The sequence below is a fragment of the Pantherophis guttatus genome, chromosome 16 (assembly GCF_059756535.1).
Source record: "Pantherophis guttatus breed Tessera chromosome 16, ASM5975653v1, whole genome shotgun sequence".
NCBI lineage: Eukaryota > Metazoa > Chordata > Lepidosauria > Squamata > Colubridae > Pantherophis > Pantherophis guttatus.
In genome coordinates, this window is record NC_142078.1 from 1,679,862 (window position 1) to 1,704,414 (window position 24,553).

General features: G+C 46.5%; 1 protein-coding gene across 1 annotated transcript in view; it reads right to left on the reverse strand.

Moving 5' to 3' along the window:
* The window catches only part of NOTCH1 (notch receptor 1), a 105,570-nt gene that overhangs the window by 75,687 nt on the left and 5,330 nt on the right, over positions 1–24,553 (reverse strand). The window contains exon 2 of the mRNA XM_034427164.3: positions 20,054–20,135. Within this exon, the coding sequence (XP_034283055.2) occupies positions 20,054–20,135 (82 nt within the window). The remainder of the gene's footprint in view (positions 1–20,053; positions 20,136–24,553) is intronic.

Genomic DNA, 24,553 nt, shown 5'->3' on the forward strand with positions numbered 1-24,553 from the left:
TCTGCAAAAGGAGCCAATCAATACCAGGCCCAAGTTGATCAATAAAACTGCATTCAGCTTTCAAGTCAACTCCCAGTTGCAAGCAATTCAAATGCTGTAAACAAAACTCTTTTTTTCTGGTTTTTCCCCCCAACCCGTTTACTCCTCAACCAATCAAACAGGCATGGAACCGTAAGACAATTAACCAGGTTAACGCTAACCTGGTTTAGCATGCTAGGTAGGCAGCACCATTTGATTTTTTTTTTTGAAAAGATTTTTTTTATTTTTAAACAAACATACATAAAACCATCTTCAATTGCAAACAGTGTGTCGGTTGGTTACAAGTCTTTTGCGCGTCATCCACCAAATTCATAGCTTACAATTTACAATTTAATTTTAATTAAATAAACCACCATTTGGTTTTTTAACCTGGTTCCTGGGGCTGTGTGAATACAGCCATCTCGCCTGCTCTCTGCTCTCTTGCTCAATTCATATTCAAGCCCAGTTTTCTGCTTTTCACGACGGAGGGTCCTTGACTTATGACAATTGAAGCAGAATTTCCACTGCTTAAGCGAGGCGGGTTGCTAACGAGTTGCGCCCGATCTTTTCATGATCCTTTTTTCGCTGTGGTTGTTAAACAAAACACAGCAGCTGCTAAGTGAATCATGCAGTCTTTAAATGAATCGGCAAGGGACAGGAAACTGGCACCCAGTAAGTAAAAGGAAAGTAAAAGGTTGGGCACTCCGGCTTAGAAAATACTGGATTTTTTTTTTTAGAGCAATCACACGATCACAGCAGTGGTGAAATCCAATTTTTTTTGCTACCGGTTCTGTGGGCGTGGTTTGGTGGGTGTGGTGTGGCTTGGTGGGCGTGGCAGGGGAAGGATACTGCAAAATCCCCATTCCCTCCCCATTCCTGGGGGAAGGATATTGTAAAATCCCCATTCCCTCCCCATTCTGAGGCCAGCCAGAGGTGGTATTTGCCAGTTCTCCGAACTACTCAAAATTTCTGTTACCGGTTCTCCAGAACCTGTCGGAACCTGCTGGATTTCACCCCTGGATCACAGGGGTGCTTGAAAAGGGGGGGATGGGGGATCATGAGAGGGCAGCTGTGACTGTGCAATTGAACCCCCCCCCCTTTTTTTAATCCATCTTTAATCCATGCAAAAACGGGGCCTCTTTCCTTCTCTGGCCACACCGCACTCTAACCCTGAGAAAGTGTAGCAGTAACAGAGTCGGAAGGGACCTCGGAGGCCATCTAGTCCAACCCCCTGATCACGCAAGAGACCTGTACTAGGGATTCGAACCGCCGAACTGCCGAGCTTTTCTGATGGGCAAGCTCAGCGTCTTAGCCACTGAGCCACCTAGTCAGGTTAGTTAAGTGCAAAGGGTTCTAACCCCCAGCCTGGGAGCAAACAGAATTGAGCACCTTGGTCAAAAGTACAGGTAGTCCTCACCTTACAACAGTTCCTTTAGTGACCAAAGTTACAACTTTGTCACTGGAAAAAGTGACTTACGACCATTTTTCACAGTTCCGGCCTTTGCAGCCTCCCCAATCATCACGTGAGCAAAATTCAGCTACTTGGCAGCTGATTCATACTTATGACCGTCGCCGTATCCCAAGGTCACGTGATCCCCTTTTGTGACCTTGACGACCAAAGTCGATGGGGAAGCCAAATTCACTTAATGACGACCAGGTTACTCACTTAACAACTGTAGCGCTTCCCTTAACAAGCGTGCCAAGGAAGAATATAAAACTCACTTCACAAATTTTTCACTTAACAACATAAAGTTGGGGCTCAGTTGCGGTCGTATGTTGAGGACTGCCTGTAATGGATCTTTTTGGAGGAAGGCTTCTTTAGCCAGAACAATTATGGTTGCATTGTTAGCTCGGTATTGTTGCATTTATATGTTGACTCTTTTCTCTTTTTATTGTTGCTATTTTCTAGAAAAGAATTTGAGGCTTTCCCCCCCAAAGAACGGGAACTTCTTCGTGTTATTTACTTATTTAGGAAACTTATTCCCTGCCCATCTCTAGCCAGTTTACAATCATAAAAACAAGCCAAAACTTTTTTTTTCACTTAACGACTGGTTTGCTAACTAACCAACTGCAGTGATTCACTTAACAGCGGTGACAAGAAAGTGGGCCAAAACTCACTGAACCAATGTCTCACTTAACGACAGGAATGGTGGGGTCCATTGTGGTCGTAAGTCGAGGACTACCTGCTATTTGCATGCTGCAGGTGGGTCCCCCCATTTCTCCAGATGCAAAGAAGATTTCACATCTGCCTTAAGCTGAGCCTCCCCCTTCCCCCCTCCACAGGAGTGGCTGACTCAGTATCAGGCGGCAGATTTTTAGGAAATGAAATAAGTGTTCCAGGAAGGTTTTTTTCAGGATGCACCAGAAAACAAAGAAGTGGGAAAAAGGCATCACATACACACACACAAAATCCTTCTTGGGAGATGTTCTATTTCTCAGCCGCAGAGTGATTTAGCATACCAGATTTAATTTGATGAAGAAATAAATAAATAAATCCAGCTCTTTGGAATATAGAATAACTATAGCTTTAAAAATAGCCCCTCTGGCCAAAAGAATTGAATTGAACACTTCTTTATTGGTGGAAAGAACTGCAGTACAATGTACTCATGTTTAACATAATTAACGTTTAGAAAAAAAAAAGGGAGGGGGAGTGGGAAATCATGGTTAACAATCCGGTTAACACAACGATTAGTGTATTCGAAATACATGCAACTACCCAAACAAAACTGTGTAATGTTAAATTTTTATTGCAATCACTGTAAATATTTTAACACCTGGCGCTGCGAAGGTGCCCCACGTTTCCATTATCTAATTTTAAGAAAAACAAAATCAGAGGTTCCCGAGAGGACAATCAACATAAGCGCTTCACCTAATTGCTTTATGATGCCTCCAGACCTTTGCACATAAATATGTACCCTTCGCAAACGCCTGAATAAAACTTTTACAACTTTTGACGACAACACACCAGTCAATCCCATTCTCCAATCTGACATGTATTTTATGGTTTTATAGCCATCGTTACTAATTAATTTTATAAAAAGAAGGCCAGCACTAAGATGTTTGCAAACCAAAGCTCTGAATTCCAAACAGGAGAGAAGCTGGTAGCTCTTCTATCCGTCCCCAATGGAGAGAATCCTTTTCTCTGGCAAGCTCTTCAGGCTTTTAAAAGACTAAAAAACAGACATCACCAAAAAGAGGCTGAGACTCTAGAAAGAGTGCAGAGAAGAGCAACCAAGATGATTAGGGGACCGGAGGTTAAAACATATGAAGAACGGTTGCAGGAACTGGGCATGGCTAGTCTAGGGAAGAGAAGGACCAGGGGAGACAGGATAGCATCTTCCAATATTTGAGGAGCTGCCACAGAAAGGAGGGAGTCAAGCTATTCTCCAAAGCACCCGAAGGCCAGACAAGGAACAATGGATGGAAACTGAGCAAGGAGAGATTCAATCTGGAAATAAGGAGAAATTTCCTGACAGTGAGAACAATCAACCCATGGAACAGAAGTTGTGGGAGGTTCATCCCTGGAAGCTTTGAAGGGGAGACTGGACTGCCATCTGTCAGAAATGGTGTAGGGTCTCCTGCTTGTGGGGGAGGGGGTTGGACTAGATGACCTACAAGGTCCCTTCAAACTCTGTTAATCTGGTCACCAGGAAGTTTTTAGGAAGTTTGCTCTAGCAAAGGCCCCAGACTAGAAGCCTAATAGGGGATGGCAGGTTCTAGTTCCGAAGGAAGGAAGGAAGGAAGGAAGGAAGGAAGGAAGGAAGGAAGGAAGGAAGGAAGGAAGGAAGGAAGGCAAACTGCATTGTCTGGAGTTAACAAGCCGTTGTTCAGGGACCGTGGAAGGGTGGGCTTTTGAGGCAAAGGGGTGAGGGGAAATTTGGGGAGGAATCTTTCTAAACTCTTTCTGCAACTTTTTTAAAAGTTGGGAATTGGGTCTCACAGTACAGATTTTGTATGTTTCCTGTTCCTAAAACCAGAACTAAAACCATAAGTGAGCCGCAAAGGCACCCGTTATGGGACTGGGGCTGCCAAGGGAGACAGTGGACATGATTAGACCTCTGATTTGGGGGATTCGGGGCCTTAAAGTTGCGCTCCCCAACTGCAGGCCAAGCAGGCAGCCTCTTTTCTGAACAGGGGAGAGAAGAGCCGCTTTGAAGGAGCCTTTGACCACGTCCGTTGCCTTTCCTGCTCTTCACCTCAGCCCAGTCTGCTTCTTGGGTGCCTGTTTCTCAACACGGAGAATTGTAGCTAGCTTTAAAAAATAAATTCCATCCATGCCCAGGTCCACCTGATCTGCTTCCTTCTGCCTAGTCAGCAATTAGGGCTGCCGTTCCCAGCCTAGGTGTCCTCCGGGGTCTGGATTTCAAGTCCCAGAATTCCCCAGCCAGCACAACCATTGCTAAGGATTCTGGGTACTGAAGTCCACTCATCCAGAAGCAATCCAGATGATTGGGCAAGCCAGTTATCTTTTTCTTACTTTACTGCAATAGAATAGAAAATAGAAACTGGAATGGAAGAATAGAGTAGAGTAGAGTAGAGTAGAGTAGAATACAAAAGAGTAGAGTAGAGTAGAGTAGAGTAGAGTAGAGTAGAGTAGAGTAGAGTAGAGTAGAGTAGAGTAGAGAAGAGAAGAGTAGGAATGGAATGGAATGGAATGGAATGGAATGGAATAGAATAGAATAGAATAGAATAGAATAGAATAGAATAGAATAGAATAGAATAGAATAGAATAGACAGAGTTGGAAGGGACCTTGGAGGTCTACTATTTATTTATTTGTTTATTTAATCTAATTTTTATACCGCCCTTCTCCCGAAGGACTCAGGGCGGTGCACAGCCAAGAAATAAAACAAACACATATATAAAATTAAAAGCAATTTAAAAAACATATTAAATAATTTGGCCCCGATATCATTAAAAAACTAAAACAACCCATTAACCCATGTTTAGGCCAGCCCAGCTTGTTGGAACAATAACGTCTTGAGGGCACGGCGAAAGGTACGTAGATCAGGGATCATCCATATCTCCGGGGGCAATTCATTCCAGAGGGCGGATGCCCCCACAGAGAAGGCTCTCCCCCTGGGGATTGCCAGTTGACATTGTTTGACCGATGGCACCCTGAGGAGTCCCTCTCTGTGGGAGCGTACTGGCCGGTGGGAGGCTATCGGTAGCAGCAGGCGATCTCGTAAGTACCCTGGTCCTAAGCCATGGAGCGCTCTAAAGATGGTAACCAACACCTTGAATCGCACCTGGAAGACCACCGGAAGCCAGTGCAGCTCGCGCAGGAGAGGTGTTACATGGGAGCGCCGTGTCGCTCCCATAATCCCCCGCGCGGCCGCATTCTGGACCTGTTGGAGCCTCCGGGTGGTCTTCAAGGGGAGCCCCATGTAGAGAGCATTACATTGGACATTCTAGTCCAACCCCCTGCTCAGGCAGGAAACCCTAGACCATTTCAGACAAATGGGTATCCAATCTCTTCTTAAAAACTTCCAGTGTTGGAGAATTCACAACTTCTGGAGGCAGGTTGTTCCACTGGTTAAACGTGTGGCTGGCTGCGTTCACATAACGTAGCTTCTAAAGATAGCAATATGTCAGAGTCCTACACTGGGATGCATAATAAGCCAACAATCATGGTTTATTCAGCCATAGGGACACTAAAGAAAGGACCAGTTTGTGCAAGCCAATCCAAACCACACCGAAGAGAAATCAAAAAGCCTATTTTTTTCCGGGTCAACATAGCTCTTAAATTAATCATGTGGATTAACTTGGATACATGAATGAGCATCTGATAAATGGTCCCAGGAAAGACTTAAACCAGGTTTTCATTTATAGAACCTGCTATCAAGAGCCTTGATAGCACAGTGATCTAGAGCACCCTGTCATTAACACAGCTGCCTGCAATTACTGCTGGTTCGAATCTCGCCAAGGCTCAAGGTTGACTCAGCCTTCCATCCTTTCAAAGGTAGGTAAATTGAGGACCCAGTTTGTGGGGGCAATAAGCTGACTTTGTATAAATATACAAAAATATGAAGGCTACTGCTTAATGCATTGTAAGCCGCCCTGAGTCTCCGGAGAAGGGCGGCATATAAATCAAATTAAAAATAAATAAATAAATTATGAGCTCGGCATTCAGTTCTTAAATTCTGCAGAAACTCTGCACTCTGGTTGGCCATAACTGTGCTTTCAGGATGACCCACCTTGTTAGCTGCTTAAACAAAATTTCAAATTAAACCAATTAAGGGGGAAGCTCAGCCGCTTGTTAATTTTGGCTTCAGGAAAGGAAGGCATTTCACGCAAGGCACTCCATGGCTTCCCAGATTTTCAGCAGGTAGCTCCAATCTTCCGACTGTAGGGGTCTTGAGGGGTGGGGGGTGTTGAGATATCTGCAACTGGGCCAATCTGCAAACCTCCGGGAACAAAAGCCAACTCAGCCTTCTCCCAAACACAGGGAGAAATTGATGGCTGCAAGAAACTCATGCAAATGCATCAGCCAGGACGGTTCCCACTGGGCTGGGCCGCTAAGGTATTGTCCAGCCCAACCATGTTTAACCAAGGAAACCATCCCATGGTGTCCCATGGCAAAACCTCGAGTGTCAACACGAACGGCGCAGAGACAATGGGGGACCCGCTGCCCTCTGGCATTCTTCCGCCGCCTCCCTTAGAAACCCCCTTTTGTGGGGCAGGGCTGCCTCTCAACTCCGCTTTCAGTGGCCTGCGTCCCACATGTTAATAGCGCTGCACTCGGGCAGCCCTTCCAGCCGAGCGGCTGAATGACCGTCAGTTCTCTGATCAGGCACCTCTCAGGGGGGGATTCACATCTGGATTCACCAAGCCAAAAAAAAAAAAAAAAGGAAGCGAGTTCGGTTTGAAACAAACCAAGATGAACATTTACATTTGCTGATTTGATTTCATGACGTTTATTTATTTATTTCTGGATAGCTCTGCAGACTAAGCACTGTAATTTAACACCAGCTGTCTGCAATTAAAGTAAGATCGAATCTCCCCAGGCTCAAGGTTGACTCAGCCTTCCATCCTTTCTAAGGTAGGTAAATTGAGGACCCAGTTTGTGGGGGCAATAAGCTGACTTTGTATAAAATATACAAAAGTATGAAGGCTATTGCTTAACGCACCGTAAGCCGCCCTGAGTCTCCGGAGAAGGGCGGCATATAAATCAAAATAAAATAAAATAAAATAAAACAATCTGGGTCCTCATTTTACCCACCTCAGAAGGATGGAAGGCTGAGTCAACCTTGAGCCATACAGAATTGAACTCCTGGCAATGGGCAGAGTTAGTTTGCAATACTGCATTGTAACCACTGTACCAGGAAGGAAGGAAGGAAGGAAGGAGGGAGGGAGGGAGGGAGGGAGGGAGGGAGGGAAGGAAGGAAGGAAGGAAGGAAGGAAGGAAGGAAGGAAGGAAGGAAGGAAGGAAGGAAGGACAATAGCACTTAGATTTATATACTGCTTCACAGTGCTTTCCAACCCTCTCTAAGCGGTTTACAGAGTCAGCCTCTTGCCCCCAACAATCTGGGCCCTCATTTTACCCACCTCGGAAGGATGGAAGGCTGAGTCAACCTTAACGCACTGTAAGCCGCCCTGAGTCTCCGGAGAAGGGCGGCATATAAATCAAATTAAAATTAAAATAAATAAAAATAAAAATAAATTCATTCATTCATTCATTTTTGTTGATTTGATTTCATGACATTTATTTATTTGTTTGTTTATTTATTTATTATATTTGTTGATTTGATTTCATGACCCCAAACAAACTTGGGTGATTCACACTACACGATGTAAAAGCAACCTGCTGTCCGAATGCAGCCCCTGAATATTTTACCAAGCTTGCCAAGGGTAACTGCTTCCTTTTGCCAGCCGCTCTTTCCCAGTTCTTGCTGGGAAACTCTGGGAAATTTCTTCAGGATGCCCTTGCTAATTGTACCAAAAGCCAAGGCTGGCAGGGCCCTTTGAGATCATGTAGTCCCACCCCTGCCTAGTAGAGGAACCCACCATTGAAACAGCCTCTTCCTTATGTCAAATTCAGAGCCTTCCAGATTCATTAGGCCAACTCTCTCCATGCTGGCTGGGGTTACTAGGTGGTGTAAAACCAACCGGAATTATAAGGAGACCCCGCCACACCCTTCCTGTCCTCTGATCCATGGAGATTCCCCACCACCAGCAGCCCTCCATGGCCCTAAACAAAATGATTTTCAGGTGAATTGACACCATTTGTTTCTAAACCCCCCAACTTTCACCCTCCTGGGGGCAAACTCGCCAGCTGGCCTTCCACTTGGGGATACTTGGCAATTAGCCAACCTGGTCATTTAGTCCCAAATGGGCTTCCCAACTCCCAAAGTTAAAGACCCCTGCCCTAAACCATGGAGTAACAATTGCAAGAACTGTGTATGCCTAGTCCAGAGAAAGGAAGGACTAGGGGTGACATGACAGCAATCTTCCAGTGTTTGAGGGGCTGCCACAAAGAAGAAGGTGTCAACTTATTCTCCAAAGCACCAGAAGGCAGGACAAGAAACAATGGATGGAAACTAATCAAGGGGAGAAGCAAACTGGAATTAAGGAGACACTTCCTAACAGTGAGGACAATGAAGCAGTGGAACAACTTGCCACCAGAAATCGTGGATGCTCCATCACTGGAGGTTTTTAAGAAGAGACTGGACAGTCACTTGTCTGAGATGGTATAGATAGGTTCTCCTGCTTGAGCAGTGGGCTGGACTAGAAGACCTCCAAGGTTCCTTCCAGTTCTATTCTGATTAACTGAATAAGCCATCCCTGGGTAGATGTAGAGGGGGGGGGGAAAGAGCCTATTGTTGGAGAATGAACTGAGAATGACCATGAAAAGGAGATTTTGAAATCTCTGAAAGTGATTATGTTGCGGAACAATTATTATTATTATTATGCTTTAAGACAGTGTTTCTCAACCTTGGAAGCTTGAAGATGGGTGGACTTCAACTCCCAGAATCCCCCAGCCAGCACTTGGAATTTGGGAGGGAGGGAGGGAGGGAGGGAGGGAGGGAAGGAGGGAGGGAGGGAAGGAAGGAAGGAAGGAAGGAAGGAAGGAAGGAAGGAAGGAAGGAAGGAAGGAAGGAAGGAAGGAAGGCTGTATTCATGGATGGCTTGGAATTTGGGAGGGAAGGAAGGAAGGAAGGAAGGAAGGAAGGAAGGAAGGAAGGAAGGAAGGAAGGAAGGAAGGAACCAATCTTCTGGCAATTTTCTTTCTACTTCCAAACAATGAACAGAGCCTTCAGACATCTTAAAAAGGAATCTCTCCAATGCATTCATTGTATCCAGGTAGTCCTCGACTACCTGTAGACATGATAGATCCAGAAGCTGCTTACAGACCCAATACAAAGAACAGCGGATGAATGAACAAGCAATACAAAGAAATGCAGTCCTCTTTCATTGAAAGAAGGTACACACGTTGAAGAAGCTCATATGTAAGGCTTTATACAAGATACGTAAAAGCTCTGGATGGATCTATCTAGACCAGTGGTTCTCAACCTGTGGGTCGCGACCCCTTTGGGGGTCGAATGACCCTTTCACAGGGGTCGCCTAAGACCCTCGGAAAACACATATTTTCAATGGTTTTAGGAATAATTTTATGGTTGGGGGTCACCACAACATGAGGAACTGTATTAAAGGGTCGCGGCATTAGGAAGGTTGAGAACCACTGATCTAGACAAAACCGTTTCTTCCTGTCTTCCTTTTAATTAAAGAGGGGGAGGAAATAAAGTTAAGCAGATAAATCACAATTGGCTAGATGTGCATCGCTTAGAGATGAGCCAACACAAAACAAACCGTGTTTTGTTGTGTGTAGCCCAGACAACGTGACATCCCACCTGTTCCACACACAGACACACACACATACAGGAGCCCTTGTGCTCGACGTGCAAATTGCCTTGCCAGCCCCGGCATTCTGCCGTGAAGGATATTTAATATTTGGGGAGAAAATCATCTGTATTTGGCCAAGTTAGGACTTTCCCCAGTTTCAGCTGCTCTTGCAAAACCCAGAAAGGCAGCATGCAAAAAATGCTTCAGAGCAGGACTTCCCCCGCCCACTCTCTCCCAAAACAGGCAGGGGAGGGGGGGGAAGTTGGGCAGGTGGAGACGACAGGGCGTCCTCGACTTACGACCCCAATGGAGGCCAAAACGCCTGTTGCTAAGCGAGGCATTTGTTAAGCGAATTTTGCCTCGTTTTACAACCTTTTGTGCCAAGGTCGTTAAACGAAGCACTGCGGTTATTAAGTGGGTTGCTTAAGGGAGTCAGGTTTCCCCGTTGACTTTGCTTCTCAGAAGGTCTCAAAAGCACATCGCATGACCTTGGGACCCAGCAACGGTCCTAAATATGAATTTTGATCACGTGACGATGGGGCTGCTTTGAACGGTCACTAAACGAACTGTTGTAAGTCAAGGACTACCTGTACTGTCAGGGGTGAAGGGGTGCACTTTCTAAAAAAAAAAAGAAGAGAGCAGAATAATAAAATCTATCTGGTGTTGCAGCGAGCAATTAGTTAATTAAACCACAACGTTGATTCATTATCACCTTGCAACTGTCTACTACCGATCCTGAAACTTGAGTTCTTCATGAAGGAAGAGGAGGGAAATCACCTTGACCGCCCACTCCCTTGGCCCACATTCAAAACAAAGGCTTCAGCAAACCAGTGTTTTTCAACCATGGCAAATTTCAGAAGTTGGGGTCTTCCAGGGGTGAAATGCTCCCAGTTCGGACCGGATCGCCCAATCCGGTAGCGATGGAGGTGGGTGGTTCGGAGAACCGGTAGCAAAAATCCCTGCCCCCCCCCATGCCCAGCTGAGCCGCACAATCATCAGAGGCTTTTTTATTTTTACTTTTAAAAGGATTTTTTCTACAACTTCTTTGGCCGAAAAAATGCTTTTAAAAGTAAAAAAAAAATGCCTCTGATGATTGTGTGGCTCAGCTGGGATCGTCAAAGGCTTTTATTTTCTTTTAAATGCCTCTGACGATCCCAGCTGAGTTTTTTAAAAAGCCTCACCGATCAGGCAACTCAGCTGGGATTGTCAGAGGCATTTAAAAGAAAAAAACCCTTTTCTTTCTTTTAAAAGCCTCTGACGATCCCAGCTGAGTTGCCTGATTGGCAGAGGCTTTTAAAAGAAAAAGAGCCTCTGTCGATCAGGCAACTCAGCTGGGATCGTCAGAGCCTTTTGAAAACATTTTTTTACAACCTCTTCACCAAAGAGGTTGTAGAAAAAATGGTTTTAAAAGTAAAAAAAAATTGGCCACGCCCACCAGTCACATTAAACCCCCCACCACCACGCCACGCCCACAGAACTGGTAGTAACAAATTTTAGATTTCACCACTGGGATCTTCACCTATTTCTGGCCTCTGCAGAGCCTCTGGGGGGATGGGGAAGGCTGTTTTTGCCCTCCCCAGGCCCCTAGAAAGGCTCTGGAAGCCTGGGGAGGGCGAAAAACGGGCCTACTGGGCCCAACATGCTATCGTGTGCCAAAAGTGGGGGAAGTGTGGGGGGGGGTCATGCACGCATGCATGGGGGGTGGGGCGCATTGAATTATGGGTATGGGCACGACTTCCCCCGTGCTCCCCCCACTTTTAGTGCGTGACGGCAAAAAGGTTAGCCATCACTGTCCTATACCATTTCAAACACATGGCTGTCTTAGTCTCCTCTTAAAAACCGCCAGTGATGGAGCACCCACGATTTCTGGAGGGAAGCCGTTCCACTGGTTACTTATCCTCATTGTTTGGAAGTTTCTCCTTAATATAATAATAATAATCAGAATAGAGCTGGAAGGGACTTTGTTTGTTTTTGTTTTGTTTGTTTTATTAAATTTATATACCGCCCTACTCCCGAAGGACTCAGGGCGGTGAACAGGCACAAAATAAAATACATAAATACAAAAGTTAGAAACATAATTAAAACCAAATTAAATAATTTAGCCCAAGACAATTAAAAATCCCAATAATTTAAAACAAATTAAAATTCCAATTTAAAAATTTAAAAGAAAGGGGAGAAAATTAGGCCAGGCCGGCTTGCTGGAATAGGAGGGTCTTAAGAGCACGGCGGAAAGTGCGCAGATCCGGGATCCTCCGTATCTCCGGGGGGAGCTCGTTCCAGATAGTGGGTGCCCCCACAGAGAAGGCCCTCCCCCTGGGGGCCGCCAGTCGACACTGTTTGGCTGACGGCACCCGGAGGAGCCCCTCTCTGTGAGAGCATACCGGCCGGTGGGAGGCTGTTTGCGGCAGCAGGCGGTCCCGTAAATAACCAGACCCTAAGCCATGGAGCACTCTAAAGGTGGTAACCAAAACCTTGAAGCGCACCCGGAAGACCACTGGGAGCCAGTGCAGCTCGTGCAGGAGAGGTGTCACACGGGAGCACCATGTTGCTCCCAAAACCACCCGCGCGGCCGCACTCTGTGCCAGTTGGAGCCTCCGGATGCTCCTCAAGGGGAGCCCCATGTAGAGAGTGTTACAATAGTCCAAGCGGGAGGTCTGGACTTTAGAGGTCTTCTAGTCCAACCCCTTCAAGCAGGAGGCCCTAGACCATTTCAGACAAGTGACTGTCCAGTCTCCTCTTAAAAGCCTCCAGTGATGAAGCACCTACAACATATAGAGGCAAGCTGTTCCACTGATTAATTGTCCTCCCTGTTAGGAAGTTTCTCCTTAAGAGCTGCCAAGGTTGAGAAATCTTGGACTAAACCCAGCAGATAAAGTTTGACGGCGACAAGCTGAGATCCGTGGCTTCTCCGGGGTGCCAAATTCAGCCAAGCCCAACGGAGATGCCTCTGGCCAGCTGGACTTTCATCCTGTGGACGTGCGAAGGCCTGAGGGGCGGCTGGATGTGTGTGGGGGGGGGAACATTCAACGTGTTCAATGCTGCTAACAAGCAGCCAAAAGTGACGCGGGGCTACAAATCACATCGCTTGGCCTACGGAAGCCAACCAGGGAGCCCCACTTCGCAAAGTGTTGTCAATTCTTTTGAAATTAAATAGGAGTGAAATTCCACAGCCAGCTGTAACCAAGAACCCTTGGCCTGGTGGTGGTGATGGGTGGGGGAGTCCTTTGGCTGGTGGGGCAGGAGACTCTTGACAGACCACATCTAGGCAGACCCAGGGAGGAAATTCAGGGGACAAAGAACCCAAATCCTGGCCCTACAAGCAAGCTCAGCTTGGGATACCTCATAACGGGCCAGTCGGAGGCCCCATGGAGCCACTGGCCTTCTTTACGGGAATCCCCTAAAGCAACTTTGGAAAGCTGCATCACATACGCCAGGAACATGCGCGAAGCCAAATCAGAGGGTCCATTTACAGAATACAGAACAACACAGTTGGAAGGGACCTTGGAGGTCTTCTAGTCCAACCCCCTGCTTAAGCAGGAAACCCTACACCACTTCAGACAAAGGGTTATCCAACCTCTTCTTAAAAACGTCCAGTGTTGGAGAATTCACAACTTCTGGAGGCAGGTTGTTCCACAGATTAATTGTTCTAACTGTCAGGAGATTTCTCCTTAGTTCTAGATTGCTTCTCTCCTTGATTAGTTTATTTATTTTATTTATTTATTTATTATATTTCTATACTGCCTTTCTCCCGTAGGACTCAAGGCGGTGTACAATCAAGAAAAATATAGACACACAAACATCATAAAAGTTTCCACCTGTTGCTTCTTGTCCTGCCCCCCTCAGGGGGGAATAGAGAATAGTTTGACTCCCTCTTCTTTGGGGCAGCCCCTGAGATACTGGAAGACTGCTATCATGTCTCCCCTAGTCCTGCTTTTCATTAAACTAGCCAGGCCCAGTTCCTGCAACTGTTCTTCATACAAAATAATAGTTTTGCATCTGATCCAACCAGACTGAGAGGCCCTCAAAGCCTTCAGCCCAGGTTCCAACTTGTTCATCAAGGGGGGGCTTCCCTAAGTCAACCCCAGGTGAGCCCTGCCTGCCGGACCCTCAAGGCGAAGAAAAGCAAGGGTTTAAAAATTGACGCCAAATCTTGCCCAAAGGTTTCAGGATGTGCATCAACTGGTGGGATGCACAAAAATCTCTGTGTGTGTGTGTGTGTGTGTGTGAAATTATTGAACAAAACTGTCCCCTGGCACACACGCAAACTTGGGAAGGCTTGAGCAGGCAGGAGAGGGACTATCTTGGCACGCTGCTCCTGTCGTATGTGGTGCAAATACTGGAGGAGAAAAACCGCAGCCACCGAGGTTCCCACCGAGTGGGTGGGCAGCCACACAGATGGCCTTACTCTGGGGAGGATGAAAAGCACGTGACCCACATTTTTTTTGGAGAAGCGGGGGGGGGGGGGCTGAAGCCCCTCCTCTGAAGAGCCTGAGAAGGAAAAAGCGGAGGGAAGCCAAAGATCAAATTAACACTTCATTAATTGGTGCAATCTAGGACAATCTCCCCCCGTTCGGTCATGGGGCAGCCCTTTGACAAATGTCCCCTGTCCTGCATTTCTAAGATGCTCCTTGAGGAAAGGGGGGGGAGGGGGAAGAACAAATGGCCAATTAGCTCCAAAAAAACGAATAATTTGCAAGGCAGCAGGCGCCAAAGGGCTCTGTTTTTGTTTTTCTGCTGGAGGACACCCACTGGAACAACCAATCGGGGACTCTCTTCTGGATTTCTTGATTCCTTCCTTTTCTTCTCTCCTTCCTTTCTTCTCTTCCTCCTTTTCTTTCTTCCTTCTCTCCTCCCCTCTTCTTTCTTCTCCCCTCTCTTCCTTCCTCTTCCCGTTTTTTCTTTCTCTTTCCTTCCAGCTCTCTTCTCTCCTCCCTCCCTCCCTCTGTCATTTTTCATTAAAAGAAACTTTTGAAAACTTCACAGTTCGTTTTCCCTTCGCTCTCAGCTCCCACCCGATATGATTTCTGAAAGGAGCATTGATACAAGTCCTTGCCCCAATGTTAAGAGGTGCTTGAGAGGGCTATAAAACAGAACCATGGCTCAGTTTGGGTTGGGGTACTACCTACCAACAGGCCCAGCTTCACACCCTGGTAGTGCTGGCTAAAAGAACTTGGGGTGAGGGGTAAGGAAGCCATGTTTCCACAACAGGTTTTGCACAACAATAGCCAGGAAGTGACACAGTGCAAGGCTGGAAGAAGCAAAAGGCAGACATGCAACCTCGAGTGTTGCTTTGATCACAGGGAAGGACGGCAATATTTTCAGAATCTGCAAGAACCTCAGAAATTGAGCTGTGGGGGAAAGGAGGGCCAGATTTGGGGCGAGGGAAAGCTGCACTAGAGGGGAGCGTGCAAAGCGCGAACAAAAAGTCAATACGGTGGCACAATCGGGTGATCGAAGCTGTGCCGGATTTTCTGCGTGTCGTGCAGCACACCTAGCTTCAACCGTACCATTACAGCCGCCATCATATCATGCCTTGTGTGCGGACAGCCCTGCTTGCTCCCTAAGAAGAGCCAAACATGACCGGCAAAGTCTCTTTTGGAGAGAGCAGAATTCGGAAACCGTCTGGCCGTCCTCACAAGGCTCAGACCCTGAATGTTAAAAAAAGGAAAAAGACGGGATCGGCTTCCCTCCGCATCACACCTAAATTAAAGTGATCCGTTCTTTCCCAGCTAGAGCTGCCAGGACAGACTCAACATGGCAGGATCCCAACTGAACTATTCTTGCTTCCTTGAGCCATTTCCACACCGCACCCATTTCCTGCGAGTCTGTATTCCTTTTCCTCCCCCATTTATTATTATTACAAGCATTTCCATGGAAGTAAGGACAGGTTAAAGACTGAGGAAAACCTTTGAGCTGAAAGACTTCCGTTCCTTAAAGTAGTTTAACAATGGATTCTGGAGTTGAATAACCGAATTAAAAAGCTCCGAAAGCTTGGGAAAAAAACTTTGGCGCGCTGGTGACCTGCTGAATTCCAGGACAAGAAACTTTCAACTCAAAAGTTCCTTTTCTGGGGGTCCTTCCTCCTGCAAGGCCTCTCTCTCGTCAGAAAAGAGCTCAGGCGAAGGGAAAAGAGATGAGCAGGCGGCTTTTGCAACGTGCAAAAAAAACAGCTTCCAAAGGGGCTCGAACAGGCTCACTTGGCCGGAGACGGAGAATGGGAACCTCGTCCCAGAAGGCGCTGTAAATGCAAGTTGTCATTTAACAACTGCTGGATGATACAATGGTGCTGAAAAAAAGGTGACTCATGACTGGTCCTTGCACTTACGACCCGAGCAAGATTCGAACAGCTTAGTAAGGCCACACCTAGAGTCCTGCATCCAGTTTTGGTCACCACACTATAAAAAAGATGTGGAGACTCTGGAAAGAGTGCAGAGAAGAGCAACCAGGATGATGAGGGGACTGGAGGCTAAAACATGCGATGAACGGTTGCAGGAACTGAGCATGGCTAGTCTAGTGAAGAGAAGGACCAGGGGAGACAGGATAGCAGCCTTCCAATATTTGAGGGGCTGCCACAGAGAGGAAGGAGTCAAACTGTTTTCTAAGGCACCTGAAGGTCAGACAAGGAATAATGAATGGAAACTGAACAAGGAAAGATTCAACCTGGAAATAAGGAGGAATTTTCTGACAGTGAGAGCAATCAACCCATGGAACAGAAGTTGCCTTCGGAAGTTGTGGGAGCTTCATCACTGGAGGCTTTCACTAAGAGACTGGGCTGCCCTCTGTCAGAAATGGCCTACGGCAGGGGTGAAATGCTACCGGTTCAGACCGGTTCGCCTGAACCGGTAGTAAAAAAAGTAAAAAAAAAAGTTCTGAAGATCAGCTGACCAATGCACAATGGTCGGAATTTTTTTTTTTTTTTTTTTACTTTTTAAAGCATTTTTAACTACCGGTTCCGGAGAAGCGTGTGCAAAGCGTGCGCACTGTGCAAACTGGTGGTAACACCGGTTGAAACCCATCATTGGTCTCTTTTTTATAGTGTGGGGACCAAAACTGGATGCGGTGTTCAGTGTCGACGGGGCTACAGACAGCCCAGCGGAGGGAGAGGCTGCTTCGGGTCAAGGCCAGAGCAAAGAAACCGGGGTCGTGAGGTGGGCTTTGGGTTAGGTGCTGACCCAGCGAATTAGCTGAAGGTAGACCCTAGAAAAGCACGAATCTGCTCCCAGCAGCACCAGCAGCTGGCTAACTGGGCAAACGGGAGCATTCCTGGGAAAGTGGCATCAGACCAAGTGTCTGCAGCGGTCCTAGGAAAATCAAATAAATCAGCCCCCTTTCATCCGTGCGGAGGGGAGGGCAACCCCGAAAGGCAGCCCTGCCAAAGTTTAATTAGTATCTCTCCTTGTATGGAGACGAGATCCCGGAGAAACCTTTTCATCTGATCTGGGAACAGAGGCTGAGCTGTGGAGAGACCGGGGCCAACTTTTGCAAAGCTGCAGTTTGCATTCGTCACCGCAAAAACCACACTTGGCAGAAGGCTGGAAGCCACCCGCAGCGGCAGGGGAGCTGGTGGCCTGAACCAACATTTCCCACTCCCAGTGTTAATTTTAATTATATCATATCAAATATAAAAGCGCAGGCGCTCGGCTGTGTGAGCTCAAAAGCCTGAGCGGGGCCAGAAATCTCTGGGAGAATGATGTCATGCAGTCAGATTTATGTGATGTGGGTCAGATCCAGGCTTGGCAATAGGTCTCTTCCCCCCCACCCCACTGCTGAGCAACCAGCACTGAGATAGAAGCTCTTTTCATCTTTTTAGGTTAGAAGTGACAGACGCAACCAAATTTAGGGAAATGAGCTTCTAAAAGCCCATGCCAACTTTTATCCAATGTCCCTGTGGATTTGGCACCAATTTAACCCATTCACTTCACAACTCAGCTTTCCTTCGGAGAGATGAGGAAACCTCCTGTTTTATCCCAACAACCCTGTAAGGTAGGTCGTGGGGGGGGGGAGGGAGAAGGAGAGGTTGGTGACCCCAAACAATGTCAAGGGGGGAAGTCAGATTCAATTAAAAACTGTGCGATTTACCGAATAATTGCAGCAAATAAGGTGGTGATAATATTGGGCGCCTCTCACTTAATGGCTTAGGAATGGAAATTCTGGTCCCAGCTGTCAGTGGAAGACTGGCTGTAGAGTTGAACCCCCTTCTCTGCTCTTTAATCCAACCTTTTAAGCCAACACGAGAATGCCTCTCTCTCCCTCCCTCCCTCCCTAGTGTGTCCCCTGGATGAAATTATTTTTATAAGCTTTTTGAGCTGAGAACAGCGAGGAGGAGGAGGAGGTAGGAGGGAAGGAGAAGAAAGGAGGAGAAAAGAGGAGGAGGAAGAAGAAGAAGTAGAAGGAGGAAGAAGGAGGGAAGGAGAAGAAAGGAGGAGAAAAGAGGAGGAGGAGGAAGAAGAAGAAGTAGAAGGAGGAGGAGGAGGAAGGAGGGAAGGAGAAGAAAGGAGGAGAAAAGAGGAGGAGGAGGAGGAAGAAGAAGTAGAAAGAGGAGGAGGAGGAGGAAGGAGGGAAGGAGAAGGAGAAGGAGAAGGAGAAGCACAGAGATGGAACCAAGCTTCATTTTTAAAAAAATACAGCATTTAGCCAAATGAAACGTTTGCACCACAAACACTTGTTAATTTTAAGTATGGTTCACGCATTATATTCCACTTGATTTCCTCTGATCCAGATTTACAAGCTTTACACGACTCCCTAAGCTCGTGTTTCTCAAGTTTTGGCAAGATGCTGACTGGGGAGGGCAGGGGGGAGGGGGTGTTCCTGGGATTTGAAATCCAGACATTTTCAAGTTGCCAAGGTGGAGAATCCCTGCCTAAATCCACACCAAGCAGGCTTGGGGAGGGGGGGCATTTACTCTCCTGAGGAGCTCAATCCTCGTGCAAGGTATTACAACAGCCCATCATCCAGCACAAGAGAGGCCCTTCAGGCTGTAACTTACCCAGCACGCGTGGAGGGCACCACCGGTAGAGATGGCCGATGCCAAGGCCTCTGGCAAGGTGGTGAACAAAACTTACGATTTATGCAAAGAAGTTCCCCTCCTAACTGGCCCTCCGGGTGGTGAGGGGCACTGGCAGTTGAGGCAGGAACAGTAAACCCCCCTCCCTTGGCAGAGAACACCCACATCTGTCCTGGCCCCATTCAATTCCATCTGTCCGCCCCATGGAAATCGGGGAGACAAACGAGTTCTTTGAGGCAGAAGAAGAATGACCAGAAGACTGGGGAGAGGGAAGGGGGAATAAATGGGGTGTGTGGGGTAAGAGTGAATCAGGCATTCTGGGAACCCTCCCGAGATTAGTCACAAAGCATCCATCTCCCCGTCTCAACAATAGCAGCTGAATTTTGACCGAATCCCAGCTGTCACTCTTTGAATGAAAGAAAACAAGGTTTTAGACGAGAGAGTCCAGGGTAGGTTTGCTTCTAGGAGCAGAAAAATCCAAACACACGTTTTTATATGAGTGCATGGTGTCTGTGTGTGCTTGTGTGTGTACATACGTATGCATGTATGTATGTTGTGGCATGCATTCATCAGCATCTCACCAAGGAACCGAGCCTTTGTTCTGTTAAATTGCTCCCATGCTGATTAATTTGCTGAAGGGGTCTCCTGCTTTCTCCTGAGCAAACTCAAAGCATAGAAAGTGGGGGGAATAAAAGAAGGGGGGCTGCCTCCCCCTCCCCTTTACCTCCTCCCCACACACCGTTGGGATCAGAAAAGCCCTGTATCACCACAAGCCAGCTTTCTCATGAGCTTTCTCAATGCTCCAAGAACTGATTTGATTCACTCACTCACTTCTTCGACTGACTTCTAATCCCACCTTTTCCTTAGGAGCACAAAAGGGTTTGTGACAATTCGCTGCAGCCAACTGGCCACACGACAATTCACTGCGGGATGAGAGTTACACTAATATCAAAGTAAGGGTGGAATAGAATCATTAAAGAGAAGATGCAAAAAAAATGCAGTGTGTTTTCAAGGCCAGAACAAAGCAGATCCACACCAAATAAGAATATCCTCCTTCAGTCGAGACAAAATTCAAAAGGCCTGCGTTGTTTTTATCCCAAGCTTGGAACACTCAAAAAAGGACATCTCAGGGTTGAAATCTTTTACACGCTTTCATTCCCCACGCTTATAAAAAACAAGCCAGTACTCACAGGCATGCCCCTGTTCCATTTTGATAGGTTTCACACTTTCCACCGTTCAAGCAGGATTCAGAAGGCTGGGTACATCGCAAGCCTGCAAGGAGAGAAGAGAGATATTGTCATGGCACTGGTGAAGCTCAGCCACAGGACGGAAGATATCAAGAGAGGCCCAGAATCCATGTAGGATCTTTAACAGATTAACAGAATTGGAAGGGACCTTGTAGGTCATCTAGTCCAAGGGTCTCCAGGGGTCTCCAATTCTGGGAGTTGAAGTCCTCCAGGCTTAAGGTTGCCAAGGTTGGAGACCCCTGATCTAATCCAACATCCCCCCACCCCTCCGTCCAAGCAGGAGACCCTACATTATTTCTAACAAAAAGCAGTCCAGAGTCTTCTTCGAAGCCTCCAGTGATGAACAGTGACTCCACAACTTCTGAAGGCAACTTCTGTTCCACTGGTTAATTGTTCTCACTGTCAGAAAATTCCTCCTTATTTCTAGGTTGAATCTCTCCTTGGTCAGTTTCTATTCATTATTCCTTGTCTGGCCTTCGGGTGCTTTGGAAAATAGCTTCTCTGTGGCAGCCCCTCAAATATTGGAAGTCTGCTATCCTGTCTCCCCTGGTCCTTCTCTTCACTAGACCAGCCAGGCCCAGTTCCTGCAACCGTCCATCGTCTGTTTTAGCCTCCAGTCCCCTCATCATCCTGGTTGCTCTTCTCTGCACTCTTTCTAAAGTCTCCACATCTTTTTTTATAGTGTGGGGACCAAAACTGGATGCAGGACTCTAGGTGTGGTCTTACTAAGACTTTATAGAGTGGTTATTAGCACCTCCCTTGATCTTGATTGTATCCCTCTGTTAATGCAATTTAGAATTGCATTGGCTTTTTTGGCTGCCGCCGCACACAGCTGGCTCCTATTTCATTGATTGTCCACTAAGACTCCAAGATCCCTCTCAGAGTTCCTGCTATTAAGCCTGGTTTCACCCAGTCTATATGGGTACTTTTGGTTTTTCTTGCCTAAGTGTAGGACTTTACTTTTCTCTACATTGAATTTCATTTTGTTAGATAGGGCTGTGGATAGGATCCAGTGCAGCCTTGCCCCACTCCATGTGCTCCCAGATGCCAGGCTTCCCCTCCCCAAACCCTGAGAATGGGGGTTAATGTCAATGCTCTGAGAACACATCCGGTTGGGAAAAGTTAAAGGACAGAGTTAGGATGTTAGTCATCTTTATATATGCAAGATTTCAGTGCTTTTGTAAAACAGCAGGGCTTCGCTGTTTCAAATTTTTTTGATTTAATGGACCCGGTTTTATTTCAAACAGACTCCATTATATGCAAAGCAATGCAAACAATCCATGTAGCAATTGATGCAAATAACCTAAATTTCAAGTCAATGAACATTTGGGTTTAACAGACATCCCTCCGCCAAAATCGTCCACAAAATAGAAGATTTACTGTACAGATCCAAGTGGCCTCAAAAAAATGCAATATTTCTTCTTCCCGCAACTGACAGCTATCTAAGAACTCTATACCCATTTTTCAGGCAGGAAATCAAAAGGTAAATCAGGTGAAGTTTCCAGGACATGAATCATAATTTACCTTCTTAAAATATGACCTTTTCAGGTGATTTCCAAATAATGAAGAGTCATAATTGGAACCAGAATCGGCTTTAGCAGTTATAAAGTCATCAGATCTATATTTATTTGTATCCCACCTTTATTATTTTTATAAATAAGTCAAGGCAGTGAACATATCCAACAGACCCTTCTCCTCTGATGTTTTCCACAACAACCCTGTGAGGTGGGTTGGGCTGAGAGAGAGGGACTGGCCCAAAGTCACCCAGCCAGCTTTCATGCAGGACTAGAATTCACCGTCTCCTGGTGGTTGGCCCAAAGTCACCCAGCCAGCTTTCCTATCTAACACAATGCTAGAACTCACCACCACCTTGTGACTGACCCAAAATCCTCCTGCTTGCTACCTTTCATGTCTAAGGCAGGACTAGAATTCACCGTCTCCCGGTGATTGGCCCAAAGTCACTTAGCTGGCTAGTCTTGCCTAAGGCAGGACTAGAACTCACAGTTTCTCAGATTCTGGCTGGTGCTTTAAATCACTACATCAAACTGGTTCTTTATGCTACAGAATGGCTTGCTATACACCAAGGAAAGCAGTTTCCTCAGCTTCATAAATGATTGTGTAAATGACCATCCAGAGTTTGCCGCTGCCCTTCCCGGCATGGGATTTCCCCCTCTGCCCCCCCCCCAATTCTAAGTGGCCTTGGCTCTACTCCTGCTTAGCTACTCAGAGATTAACCAAGTTGGTTTGTGGGGAAGAGGGAGGCCCAAAGAAATCCACCCAGGAAATTCCAGTTTAGCAGTTCTCATAAATATATGTATGTATGTATGTATGTATGTATGTATGTATGTATGTATGTATGTATCTCTTCTGGACAAAGCAGATGAAAAGGAAAAACCGTTTCATGGGATGATGGACTGGCATTATGGGATGGCAACTCGTCAGACCTAAAGGGGGAGGCCAACCATCGCTATAATCCCAGGATCTCTGCGCCAGATATCATCTGAGATGCGAAGAGAGTATTGGGTATCTTCAATCACTAGAGATGACAATCTTAGCCAAATTGAACAAATGCCAAGCTCCACGCTTCTTCCTCGATTCTGGGAAACTCTGTTTCAGCTTGAAGAGAAGAACCCACAGAATTCTCGAGCACCGTCGTTTTTTACAAGCTTGGCTGCTTTTAAGATGAGTGGACTTCAATTCCCAGAATGGCTGGCTGGGGAATTCTGGGAGTTGAAATCCAAACACCTTAAAAGCAGCCAAGCTTGCAAAACACGTCTCTATGGGCCTGTCTGTGTAACTCAAAAGGACCCTTTATTTCTACAAGAATAAACGGTAAAGGTTCCCCTCACACATACGAGCTAGTCGTTCCCGACTCTAGGGGGCAGTGCTCATCTCCGTTTCAAAACTGAAGAGCCAGCACTATCCGAAGACGTCTCCGTGGTCATGTGGCTGGCATGACTCAATGCCAAAGGCGTATGGAACGCTGTTCCCTTCCCACCAAAGGCGGTCCCTATTTTTCTACTTGCATTTTTTAGGTGTTTTCGAACTGCTAGGTTGGCAGAAGCTGGGACAAGTCAACGGGAGCTCACCCTATTATGTGGCACCAGAGATTCGAACCACTCAACTGCCGACCTTTCGATCGACAATTTTTTTTCGCCCTTCCCAGGCTCCAGAGCCTTTCTAGGAACCTGGGGAGGGCAAAAACGGCCTTCCCCACCCCCCTGGAGGCCCTCCGGAGGCCAGAAACAACCCATTTCCTGACTTCTGGTGGGCCCAGAAGGCCCGAAAATCAGCTGCGTTATTCAGCATGCAGGCAAGGGAATTCTGGGAGTTGGAGCCCACCCATCTTAAAATGGCCATGTTTGAAAATCATAATTTACCATTAGTACTGGTATTCAGCTGGTAGCGGACACGGTGGGCTGCCACTATGCTGTCCTATTTAGGCTATTTAGCCATGTTTTCGTGGCCAGATCCATGTGCGGAAGGCGTGAGCGCAAACAAAGCACATTCGTGGAAGGCTGGGCCCATGCGTGAAGCAAGCGTGTGCACGCACGGCGAACCGGTGGTAAACATCTTTGAAAGCCACCTCTGTTTACCACGATTTGCACGTGGATTAACCTCACCAAACACCAAACCTGGGGCAAAACTAGGATTCTACGACAAGGTATTGTGGGGACTTCATGGAGCAAACTAACAGACTAGGCTCAATTTTCCCTTGTTGGTTTGGCACTATATGTTCTATCAACAGGAAAAAATGTATTTTGTTAACCCCGAAAGGAGTTTCTCGGGCTGCCTGAATCAACTCAAACTTTGTTTGGCTATGAGAGGTCTGGGAGACAATTTTTATTTTATTTTATTTTATTTTGAATAGCCTCTGGCAGGAAAAGCAGTTGACTTCGATAAAGGTCATATTTTTTAAAGGGGAAATTTTTATAAAGCATCAAGGATGCCAATCACAGATTGGGTACTAAATAGGACCTGGTCCACACAACACATTAAGCCACGGTTTAGCTATCCGTGGTTCACACAGTTAATTGGTTTGGCACATATTAACAGAGGATTATAGGTTTACCAACTATTAACAGCTTTGCACATTATGTTTAGCCACAATCGAGCTGCACGTTAAGTACAGGAAGAGTTGCTAGTCCTCTAAGTCGTCCAATGAAATAGAGATTTATTATTTGTAAAAAGTGCAATAAAGGAAACCAACGTGATGCAACCAAAAAAAAACCCACCAGACCATAAACTGCTAAAGCACAGGCAGGCCTGTCCTGCCTGGGTTAGGCATTAAATGCACATTTGCTGAATTGCCTGCAATGAGGAAGAATTGCTCCTCCTCCTAGGTGAACCTGGCATGGAAGCATTTGTAAACCGGAAGAAAAGAGACCTGGTTACTTTCAGGTCCTCTCAAGAAATAAGGAAGAGCATCTTAAAAAGCTGATT